The following is a 12711-nucleotide window of genomic DNA, read 5'->3' as shown; positions in this document are numbered from 1 at the left end:
TTTAATATCAGATACCCTTTAGTACTTGTACAGTCGATAGTTGAAGCTTTAGTTGATGAGCAAGGTGTTACAGGAATCCAGGGAAGTCACGAAGGTATGAGAGTGTGAGTAAAACCTCCCAATCCAGGAAAGACTCAACCCTAAGGTGTACTAAGGTGCACAAAGGCCCTCCTGGCCACGGCTGCCACCTGCTGTTCTACCCTTGAATCCAAGAGGAATGTATCTTGGCTCCATCTAGGGCAGTGCCATCCCATCCAGCACTGGCAGTGGAAAAAAATTGTCACTAGAAGGCCCCAAAACCCAAGCCACTCAGTCTTGCTTGGATTGAATCAAAGCCCACTGATGGACCTTGTCTAGACCTTTACAGTACCAAGACAGGACATCCAAGATATTGTTCAGGCAGCCCAGCATGGAGATATAAAACTGGGTATCATCAGTGTATTGATGCTACCTTACCCCAAATTGTTGGATCATATCATCAAGAGGCCTCGTGAAGTTATTAAATAGGAGAGGAGAGAGAACTGAAATTTGAGATCTCTCCTGGATCTCTGTGGCTGGATCTCCCTCCTCTCCATAAAAAAAGACTGGAACTGACCCCCGAGGAAGGAGGGGAACAAGCACAAAACAGTGCTTCTCACTCCCAACTCCCAAAACCAGCTAGAACAGGGGTGAAATCCAGCAGGTTCTGACAGGCTCTGGAGAACTGGTAGCGGAAATTTTGAGCAGTTCAGAGAACCGGCAAATACCACCTCTGGCCCCAGAGTGGGAAGGGAATGGAGATTTTGCAATATCCTTCCCCCAGGAATGGGGTGGGAATGGAGATTTTGCAGTATCCTTTCCCTGCCACGCCCGCCACGCCACACCACGCCCACCAAGCCACACCCTCAGAACTGATAGTTAAAAAAATCAGATTTTACCACTGGTCTAGAAGGACACCATGGTTGATGGCTAAAAGTGGCTGTGAGGTCAAAAAGAGCAAGTATGGTCACACTGCCCCATCCTGGTCCTGCCAGAAGTCATCTACGGGCACCGTCAATACCATCTCTGTCCCATAACCCAGCCTGAATCCTGACTGGAAAGGGTCCAGACAATCAGCTTCACCCAAGGTCCTCTGCTGCTATGAATTTCCCCAAAAGTTTCACAACGTAATATACATACCTCCTACAAGTTCAAGTTCTTTCCCTCTACATTGGGTTAAGGCAGTGGATTTCTGGATACAGGCAGATAAAACCATGGCAGCGTTTTCTAGCATTACTTCCTGTTCTTCCTGACACAGGATACATGTCAACCTTTCTTTTTCAGTGACAGACTGGCCTCGCTTCGGCCCCAAGGCAATTCTGACTTGATAATGTGGGAGTATGAACCTAAAGACACAAGATTCAAATCAGTGGATTTTTGGTCAACAATCCAGTCAAAGATCACTACAACCATTGTTTGTAATTTAGCTTTAGATAAAAATAAAATTCGCTTTAAAACTATTAAAAATGGATCTATCTTCAACTTGAACTTCAAACGAAAACCTGTTTAATGCAGCACCTATAAAGCAGCTGAACCGAGTGAATCTGAATAGTAATATAAGAGCATTTTAATCACAGAAACCTAATAATGATTGACTGAGTTCTGTGATGAAATAACTTTCTTAATTTAATATTTAAAAACAATTTCCTCACTCTCAGATTTTAAACAAAAGCTTGTTTGTTCAGCCAGCACAAGAAGTAGTACAGAAGTAGATCCTTCCTGATTAAATTAAGACTGATTAAACTTTTATCTTGCAGGGATGGAAGAGCTCATACACTGAAATATATTCAAAATCTGTGCATGCCACCATGCCCTTCTCTTATGAGCAGATTGAGGCCTGCTCTCAGCTTCTCAGATATAATTGGATGAGGCATTGCCTTGGCAAAAATGCCTCACATTTTAGCATAGATACCACTTGTATTATGGTCTACTCTACAGTTTGTGAAATGCATGAGCTGTGCCAATCTTCTTCCCTGCTAGGAGCTAGTGTCACTTTCCTCTCTCAGGGAATGGTTGTCTCTCTCATATTGCCTCTTAAATAATTCAGGTAGTCCTTGACTTATGACCACATTGAGCCCAAAATTTCTGTTGCTAAATGAACCAGGTTAACTGAATTTTTGCCCCATTCTATGAGTTTTCTTGCCACAGTTGTTAAGTGAATCACTGCAGTTATTAAATTAGTAACATAGCTGTTAAGTGAATCTGGCTTCCCCATTTGACTTTGCTTGTCAGAAGGTCAGAAAAGGTGATCACATGAACCCGGGACACTGCAACCGTCATAAATGTGAGTCACTTGCCAAGCATCTGAATTTTGATCATGTGACCATGGGGATGCTGCAATGGTCGTAAGTGTGAAAAATGACCAAAAGTCTTTTTTTTTTTAAGTGCTGCTATAACTTTGAACAGTCACTAAATGAATGGATTATCTGTATTGGAAGGGATCCAAAATGGTACATTACCACAATAAGAGAGCCATTAACAGTGCCCAACTGTGGGAAAGCACAAACTGTTTGTCATGAGGGTCTTTCATTTTTATTTCCCAGTCTAGTCTATAGCCCTGGGTGTCTCCAATCCAAATACTAACCAGGTTCGAACTAAACTGGTTACTAATTTTTGCATTTATCTGATATATTATTCCCTCCTCCTACCTCTCTACTTCCATAGCATCTCTTCCAGGTGTTTCTTGCGTGTTGTCATACAAGAGCTTGTGAGTTTCTATGAAATTTTTCTGTAAAGCGGACATCTGAGCCATGATCTTTTGGCGATGTAATCGGGCAACTTCTGCTTTCCTCTTCCTCTCAGCCTTCTCTTTCTCCTGAATTTTCTGCATCTGATTTAACAGAACAAACACCCTGTGTATTATTCAAGACAATCACAGACATAAAATAAAAATTGGCATTTCCTTCTGATAGTCTTGCCAAATCCCCAAACATCTGGCTCTTCCGCCTAAAGTGAAAGGTTATGGTCCCAACAAGCCTCAGAGCAGTGGTCCCCAACTTTTGTGGCTAGGTGGCCCTGCTGGGTGGGAAGAAGGGAACCAGGCCGCACAAGAAGTGGGCCAGCATGCACAGACATGCAGTAGGACTGCATATGCATACGAGTGTGCGCTGGCCTGCTGCTTGCACGAGTCAAGCTGCGGACATGCACATGTTCATTGCCCCATTGCTCGCGCAGCCTGGTTGTGGGCCATCGCCTCAAAGTTGGGAACCCCTGCCTTAGGTGGAAAAAAGTGCCACAGGCAATTTTCAGGAAAAGGGAAAATACAATTCCACAAGCTACAGAGTGGTGATTGCAATTATTAGACGTACAGATAGTCCTCAGTTAATGACCATAATTGGGATTAAAATCTCAGTTGTTGAGCAGTCAAGTCATGAGACTGTTTTGCTCAATGACCACAATCTCAGAATCCCCAGCTGTGGTTGTTAAGCAGTCACACAGATTGCTAAGTGAATCCTTTATCCTAGATAAAGAACACAAGGGTGCAGGCACAGAGAAACAGGGAGAGAAGGATTTTACCATAGAGTTAAAATCCTTTTCTCCATCCACTCTGTATCTGCAGAACTTCCAGGTGCTAAAATCCTTTTCTCTCTGTCTCTCAATGCCATTGTATGAAAAAGATTGCGAATGGTGATCACACAATCATTGGGTGCAACCAGTGATACACATGAATAGGTTGCCAGCACAGAGATTGTGATCACATGACTGCGGTAGGGACAAGCGATATTTTACAACGGCTGGAAGTCTTTATTGGCCATAAAGCATCCTTTCTGAACTATTAAAACTTCCAACAGTCATTAAATGAATGACACATTATATGTTGAGGAATGTCTGCTGGAGGGATGTGCCGGCAAAGCATACACTACAAGAAGAAAAAACAAAGTAGAAGAATGAGAACATTTATCATTTCATCTGGTCCTCTATTCATAAAATGCTTAAGAATATAAGGCTACCTTATTTCATGATTACCTCATTAACTTTTGTAGATTCTGACATGGGTGTAGTGACGGCCATGGGAAAAGAAGACTTCTCTCTCAAGCATTTTATCGTCTCAAACATCTACAAACACAGATTTAATAGTTAAACACAAACTGCATGTAGCACATGTACCATAATATTTCCAGTTTGCCCTGCAAGAGATGTATAGAGATCCAAAGCATGTCTGCTAGTAACTATTTCAATTTAGCCAATACTATTTCTTCTTATTACTTTTCTTCTGTAGTTGGATCGTAATCATCTTTAATTATTTTACTCCACTTGGGATCTACAGAGACTCTTTTGCCTATTTTATTTTATAGGGAAGGCTATAAGACAGGTCATATTACCCTCAAATCAATTCCTGATTGATTTATTCACTTGTAATCCTTACTTACCCGTAGTACCCAGATGATCATGTCTTTTTGTGATTCCAGTTGTTGAATTCCTTTCAGCTTTTCCAAAATCATAAGGATGTTCATTGCATTCAAAGCAGAGCTTCCCATTCCTTTATGAACAGAAATGATTTTTTAAACTAAAACTTAATTAACTTGATTTAACTTTTTTATTAAATCGATCAGCCACATACATTTATTCTCCTAAAGGAGTTGCATTTTCTTCTTGTACTAATAATGGTTAAACTGGTTGCTTTATTCAAAGAGGAGAATGTATTTATGTTTTTTTATTTAAAAATCGCTTCTGGATTTTGTGCTTGTGATGAAAAAAAAACTGAAATGTTGACTTTGGTTTTGCCGATTAGATAGATTTGTTGTTATAGAAATGGTTGGTATATACCAGTGATGGCTAACCTTTTTGCCATTGCATGCCAGGAGTGGGGGTGGGGGAGGTTCGCGCGTCCGTGCAACCCTCAGTCCTGGCACGCAATAGCCCGGTAGGCCCATTTTTCTTTCTTACCTGGCTCCAGATCCTCTCTATGCATCTGGGGAGAGCAAAAACAGCCTTCCCCACCCCCTCAGAGGCCCTCTGGAGGCCCGAAACGGCCCATATCCCAACTTCCGGTTGGACAGGAAGTGACATTTTTTGCTGTCCCCAGTCTCCAGAGCCTCTCTAGGAGTCTCTTCCTTCATATTTTATACTTGGATAAAACAATAAAAGCCACAAAAACGGTATCTGCAGTGAGGTACAAAGAGCTTCCATCATTCCCAGACATGATGGTCATGACTGGATCTAAGATGACACTGATTTGGGGAAGACTCCATACACTTGACAAAAAGACAAAAAAATAGACAAAAGCCAGCTCTCATATGGAAAATTAAAACTGATACTAGGGAACATCTGTATATGAAAATAAATTAAGATACTTCTGCTGACTGCTGGCTGCCTGCAATTTGGCCGTTCGAATCTCACCAGCTCAAGGTTGACTCAGCCTTCCATCCTTCCAAGGTCAGTAAAATGAGGACCCAGATTGTTGGGGGCAATAGGCTCACTCTGTAAACCACTTAGAGAAGGCTGTAAAGCACTACGAAGCGGTATATAAGTCTAAATGCTATTAGTGTTGCTAATATAATGCTTATGCAATATATAAATTCACTGTGGTGCCCAGTTATATTCATCTGCTGATACTCTGTGAATTAACCGATTATTGCTAAATATAGATTTTCTTTTTCAAGGTGGCACACTTACTGGAAGCTTTATGATAGAAGTCAAAGGTCACTTCTTCCTCTGGAATCTCCTCTAACTGACGCTTCTCTTCAAGTAAACCCAAAGAAAGGAGGTGAAGGACCTATGTAGAGACAGGTAGCAAATTTAATCCTTCAGAGTAATGGAATATTCTCTAATAGCCAGGTAAGTGTTCTAGCCAATCTTAGCCAGGACCATCTTTTAGGATGGAAATGAACACCAGCCTGCATTTGGATGGTGAGATACACTGCAATTAAACAAGTACCCAAAGCCAGCCTATCACAATAGGACATGAAGGGATGTAGACTGGGCCATGGGAATGCAGAAGGAACAAAGTGTTAAGGGGGAGAGAATTAGAAAAGATTAATCAATCCTGAGAAAGAAGAAAGAAGGAAAGAAAAATTGAAAATTAACTCTTGATTATGTTTGGCATAGGGATGTGGTGGCTCAGTGGCTAAGACGCTGAGCTTGTCGATCGAAGAGTCAGCAGTTCAGCAGTTCAAATCCCTAGTGCCGCGTAAAAGGGTGAGCTCCCGTTACTTGTCCCAGCTTCTGCCAACCTAGCAGTTCGAAAGCACGTAAAAAATGCAAGTAGAAAAATAGGGACCATCTTTGGTGGGAAGGCAACAGCGTTCCGTGCGCCTTTGGCATTTAGTCATGCCAGCCACATGACCACGGAGACGTCTTCGGACAGCGCTGGCTCTTCGGCTTTGAAACGGAGATGAGCACTGCCCCCTAGAGTCGGGAACGACTAGCATATATGTGCGAGGGGGACCTTTACCTTTACCTATGTTTGGTATAAGGTGAGGTAGACAGAAGCTCTGCAAGTTGTTATTCTATCCCTTGATATTAAAGAACATTTCTGGATTCCCTGCAGTGCTGGTATTTGACACCAGAAAGGTAAAATAAGCTAATGAACTGCCAAATATGGAAGTTTTTCAAAATGCTGCTGGGTTGCCTAGGTTCATGTAAATGTAAGATGTGTAAGAACACTGATGAAAAAGCACACAATCCCCTAATCCAAGCAATACCATACGAAGAGAAGGTTGGTAAAATTCTCCTGAGTAAATTTTTGGCCTTCTGGTGTCTAATACTAAAACACTACTCAACTATTTGGATGTCTACCATAGTACTAATGGAAACAGAGATAAGAGAAAAGAGCCATATCTTTCAAGTATATGCATTAAAATTGAGTATGCCTCCTTCTACCTGCTGATCAATATACATACAAATTTAAAAGTTCTGATTTTATAATTAAAAAATTGAAGATAGTCATGATCTCTTTCATTAATTATCCCTGATGTACAAATGAATAGGTTAATAGGGGAACTGGGGGAGGGAAAAAGAGGAGATTTTTATAATTCAAAAAATGGAGAGTCATGATCTCTTTTATGAATTATCCCTGATATACAAATACGTTATTGTATGTATGCTGATAAAGCCGATATCAAGAATCGTTTTGAAATAAATAAAATGCTAAGGCAAATATAGGTCTCCAAAAGCCCACATGCTTACAGATATATGGAGTTAAGAATCATTTGAAATAGCACATACAAATGAATTTGAAAAATATATACAGGAAATCCCAAAAAGTATTTAAGATAAAGATATTGCTAAAAGATGGTCTCACACAAGCCAGGGCTGACAAACATACCATCTGTATCATAGCTTCTGTCCACATGTGATTTTCCAGCTCTAGTGCTTTTTGCAGGATAGTTCTAAGAATAAGCATCATGATATCACAGTTGAGAACATTCACCACATTTCTGAAAGCAGGACTGAATTCTGGAGGTGTAGGTGGTGGGAGTGCTACAAAAATGCAGACATATATTAGTGCATTACTGCCTACCCATCTTACGGTATTATGAATGAAAGAAGTTTAAGCTTTCAGATTTGGCTGAATCGATGAACTAATATATAGCCAGGTATGAAATAGAAATTACTCTTATGAGAAGACAAAATCAATTGTACATACTTTCTCTTATACAGTGTTTTGTGAGACATATGAACATTCCTAGATCTGGGGGCCTTTCAGACAGTCACTCATGCCCTAGTCACATTGCACTTTGACTATTGCTGTGTTGTTATCTGTTTTGCCTGTGTGTGTGTGTGTGTGTGTGTGTGTGTGTGTGTGCGTGCGCGTGTACACTGGCCGTGTAATAATTTGTCTTGCCATGTCTCTTTTCTATTCTTCATTTGGTTCTTCTTGTAAGCCACTTGAAGCCCTCATCGTATACTAGCTTCAGTACATCTACTTCATTGTCCTTCAGATATTCTTCCAATGCCATTTTATTTTCTTCAACTATCTGGTGCACTTCCAACATTCCATACCCACCTATGCTCCTGGTTAAGTAGAATCTGTCAACATCGCTATGGATGAAGGACCTGATTCACTGTCATTATTTTTCTGATCTTCCTATCCAGGGGTTTTAGTTCTGCTTAAATCCAGTCCATTATTCCAGCTGTGTATCTAATGACTGGAATTGCCCAGGTGTTATTTGCCTTGATGCTATTTCCTCTACTGAGTTTGGACTTTAAGACCCTCTTCACACTCTTCTTTGAGGGAAATAGGTGGTTCAGGAATGAGATAGATAGATAGATAGATAGATAGATAGATAGATAGATAGATAGATAGATAGATAGATGGGGAGGGAGATGGGAGAGAGAGAGAGAGAGATGATAGAGATAAAGAATCATCCAGATTTTATTGCATCTTGACTCTCATCAATCTTAGCTCTGCCAGGAGAACTGATTGGAGTTGTAGTCTAATCATATCTGTAAGGCCATTCCTTCTTTAGAGTAATTTATAGATATTTCTGGAAACTACCCTGTTTCCCCAAAAATAAGACATCTCCTTATAATAAGCCCAATCGGGCTTTTGAGTGCATGCGCTAAAATAAGCCTCCCCCTGAAAATAAACCCTCCCTGAAAATATTTAAATGCAGAGGTAGAAATCAGGTAAGATGGCAAGAGGAGCCCTATCTTGCTCCACGCGCCCCAAAATAATAAGACCTCCCCAAAAATAAGGCCAAGCACTTATTTCGGGGTTCAAAAAGTATAAGACAAGGTCTTATTTTTGAGGGAAACATGGTAATAGGCTATAATTTTAGCCAGAACTCATCCGCTCTTACAATATATTAATCTTTGTTTATATTTTGCATACATCTAAATAAATCCTTGCACAGTAAAACTATAGGACCAAAACAATGGCTTGGAATGCAGCATAATTAACAGAGGAATTATTTGAGGGACTATTCTCCTCGATTATGTCTACCTGTCCAGCGGAAAAGGCATGTTCTGAGTCCTAAATGTTACAGAACAACATTTGTCAGGGCTCAAAAAGATCACTTTCTCTGTTATGGTGTCTGCCCTTTCGAACATCATCCTGTCAGAGATTACATTGGCTCCAATCCTGCTGGCTTTTCGTAAGGCCTTAAAGATGTGGTTCTGCCACTAGGCTTGGGAATCCAGATGTATGGTAGAGCCTGTGTAGTGGCCATGAAAGTTGTTCCTGTTGGTTTTTGTACTGGAGTTACTAATTGTGTTTGATAGCTTTTTTATGATTTGTGTGTACATGTGTATTCAATATAAACTATATTAATAGTTTTTTAAATTGTTGCTTTGTTTTTAGCCCAAAGTCATGTATTTGAGATGGGCAGCTACACAGATGGAATAAATAAATAAATACTTAAGGCTATTAATCATGTTGGTGACAGTGCTCATAATTCCTATCTAATGGGAATGTAAATACTCCAATTTCAGCCTAATAGCTATACTTCAACATCTAATGAACTCACAAATCCTCCATGATCACTCTAAACTCAGCCAGAAATGGAGAAATCATAAGAGCTATACTACAAAGTCATAAGGTTTATTGCTACAAAAGTAAACAAAGGATGAGATATAAAATTTTAAGTCTCCCAGTTTCTGGCTGATAGCAAATAATTCAGAATCAAGTGGTTTAATTAATTCCACATCATCACTAGAATGATAATTGCCAATTTCATACACAGTAAATAGCTACATCAACTATCCCTCCATTTTATTTCATAATACTACTGTGTTTACCTTCATCTTTATTTTCTTGTACTCTTCTTTTCTTTTCCATATGTTCAGCCTGTAAAATGAATCACTTAATTTGCTTTCTGTATATCGACATGTAAATGATGTGAATCTACCAAAAGCACTTATGAACAACTGAATCCAAAAAAGGGACTAGATCAGGGGTGTCAAACTCATAGCCTGCAGGCCAGGTCCAGTCTGCAATGTGATCAGATCCAGCCTGCACAGTCATCCTGGAAACTCTAAGGGGCTGGCCCATGTTGCTTTGGCTTGGCCCATGCCATTTGGATGGACGCGTGTGCGCACAGGTGGCGGGCACATGCGTACACAGCCCCAGCCCATGCCATCCCGGCAGGCATACGTGCGCACAGAAGGCAGAAGGCTCATGTGTGCCTGCCAGGATGGTGTGGGCCAGGCCTGTGAGCACAGGAGGTGTTGGGCCAGCGTTGCCTCAGCCCAGCCCACCCCATCTCAGTGTGGATGCCACCAGGTTGCAGATAAGCGCAGTGCCCGCATCTCTGGCATTACAGGGGTGTGTGTGTGTGAGAGAGCGAGAGAGCGTATGGGGGGGAGCTGTCCGGCAGCAGGGGCTCAAATCAACACCCCTAGACTAAAGAAGCTGTAGCACAAGCCAAAAATATAAACTTATAACAAGAAAAATAATACAAATTACTGCCTTCCTATTTTTACAAATTTAACATTTTCCTTGGAAGCCATGGAGTTTATTGTTTACACATCTAAGCTGGGGATAAAAAGCAAAAATTAGGACCAATGCAATTAAATTGTTGAATTTCAGTAATAAGGTCAAGGCTTGTGGCACTATAAAAGAATCAAGGAGACAGGTGTCACATGCGGGCCATCTATGTTGCCCACCACTGATGAGCTAAAGAAAATCTTAAAACCGAAACTGTAGACAGTATATTGTTTTTGCTATTCACTTTGACTATTTAGGAAAAAATCTGAAAAATCCCTGGAAAGTTCCTTTTATATAATATTATATTCTAATATATTTAAAACTGTCCTTGTATTATCTTTAATTTGCCTCATTGGAAGAAAGCCATTCTGATTGGAATGGATAATTCAATTCAATATTTTTTTCATCCTTCCTGCCATAATGGTCATAAAGATCTTGTAGTCAGTATTCAAAAGAGAAATTGGTCTACAGTTTTGAATTCTATGGCTATTATTGTGAACCACAAGAAGTCATTTTGGATATGGTAATATAGAAAAACTGTAACTAAGCAAAGAAATAAAATATGATTTTCAGTGACAAAACATATCTTTTATTTCACAATGATTTTAATTAGCATTCTTCCTTCTTTGCCTCTTGCTTAACAAACCTACTCAAATTGTAGAAGAAATCCATGTCAATGTCCTAACTTCATATTTCTATGAAAAATGCTTTCTTACCTTATTGTGCTGAGTCTTGGTATAATGGTAAAAAAATACATTGTACTCCTTGAGGCATTCTTCCTTCAATTCATAAACTCCATGGCTTGACACACCAGGTTTTCTTTAGTTAAATAAAAAAGTTTATTTTCAATCAAATTGCCATTATTTAACAATGACTTATAATTTTAAAAAGTATTCATTTAAAAGGAGTACTTACTTGAACAAGGCCACTTTGTGAATCACCTTCTCCAAACCAGTCTCATTGTTTTCCTGTTAAGATATGCACCACGCAAAATGTTAGCAAAATGGGGGGGGGGGATGAAAATAGTAAATTTAAAACAAATCAAGAGAGCGGCACATCCAAATTACAACCATTTGTGTTGAGAAGCAAACTAGATTCTCATCAGGCTTACATATTGTATTGGCTGATGAATCATGCGATTATGTTTTCTGATACTTCTCTCTCTTCACAATAATCCCCTTCTAGTTCCTATCAAGGAAATAATACACATGAAATAGGCTGAGAGGGAATCCTGAAATGCAGAGGTGGTTTTTTTTTTTTTTTTTTTTTTGGTATATGGATAATTATCAGTTAACAATGGCAATTGGGACCAGAATTGCTACTGCTAAGTAAAGTGGTTGTAAATAGCAATAGCGTTTAGACTTATATACCGCTTCACAGTGTTTTACAGCCCTCTCTAAGTGGTTTACAGAGTCAGCATATTGCCCCCAACAGTCTGGATCCTCATTTTACCGACCTCAGAAGGATGGAAGGCTGAATCAACCTTGAGCCGGTCAGGATCGAACCCTTGGCAGTCAGCAGAATTAGCCTGCAATATTGCATTCTAACCACTGTCTCACCGCGTCTCCACTGCACCACCATGGTAAAGCACCACATCATGTGCCCACGCTGTTTAGAATTGGCAATCCCAACACTCCCAGTTGCTGTTTTAAAGCAAACCACCGAGGGTTGTTGATGTCAGAGGTAGCAAATGGTGACCACGTAATTGTAGGATTCTGCAACGCTGTCACTGCAAACTGCAAGCCTGTCAACTCTACCTAAGGTTGTTTCTGCAGAGATATATGTATCTAGCCTATAGACGGAATATATTTCTGATTATCTTTGATGATTAAACGGTGGCTTGGCAATTTCAAGAGTGCAGCATTTGTTGATTGGGCTATAGCCGTTTCACACCTGTCAAACATGCTGGGATAAAGAGAATCAAGAGATTCTACTGGATTCAGAACAGAACACAGAGGACCTTGCCTTCCTCATGCTGGATGCTAGATTCTGATTTTCTTCTGAATGGGGATTGGGAATGGATTTGGATGTGGAATATGAGTGTGGTGTTTTGCAACTAGAGATAGTCCTCATTATGCGGTCACATTTGAAACCAGCAATTGTTAAGTGAGCAGTGAAACACTCCAATTTTACAACTGTATTTCAGTTTCCTTTGCTGTACAGACCTGCTAAAGTCTAAGACCCCTAAAGTTATTTTTTTCATCACCATCATAACCGCTAATGGACATTAAACAAGGCAGACACTAAACAAGAACCACTTGTACTAAGGTCAGAATAATATTATGGTAAGAATATATAAGAAAGGAAACAAATCATTCACTCTA

The 12711-nt window shown here is 40.1% G+C and overlaps 1 protein-coding gene across 1 annotated transcript in view; it reads right to left on the bottom strand.

Moving 5' to 3' along the window:
* UBR1 (ubiquitin protein ligase E3 component n-recognin 1) overlaps positions 1-12711 on the bottom strand; it is a 67569-nt gene that overhangs the window by 22397 nt on the left and 32461 nt on the right. Inside the window, exons 22-30 of the mRNA XM_070939834.1 lie at positions 11303-11355; positions 11104-11206; positions 9700-9748; positions 7286-7440; positions 5635-5734; positions 4389-4498; positions 3985-4074; positions 2667-2848; positions 1159-1364 (exon numbers count right to left, since the gene is read on the bottom strand). Coding sequence (XP_070795935.1) covers positions 1159-1364; positions 2667-2848; positions 3985-4074; positions 4389-4498; positions 5635-5734; positions 7286-7440; positions 9700-9748; positions 11104-11206; positions 11303-11355 — 1048 coding nt within the window. The remainder of the gene's footprint in view (positions 1-1158; positions 1365-2666; positions 2849-3984; positions 4075-4388; positions 4499-5634; positions 5735-7285; positions 7441-9699; positions 9749-11103; positions 11207-11302; positions 11356-12711) is intronic.

Source organism: Pituophis catenifer, unplaced genomic scaffold, assembly GCF_029215685.1.
Source record: "Pituophis catenifer annectens isolate HBS135680 unplaced genomic scaffold, rPitCat1.0.hap2 SCAF_1, whole genome shotgun sequence".
NCBI classification, from domain to species: Eukaryota; Metazoa; Chordata; class Lepidosauria; order Squamata; family Colubridae; genus Pituophis; species Pituophis catenifer.
Note: the sequence above shows the minus strand (reverse complement) of the source record. Positions and strands in the feature narration are given on the sequence as shown.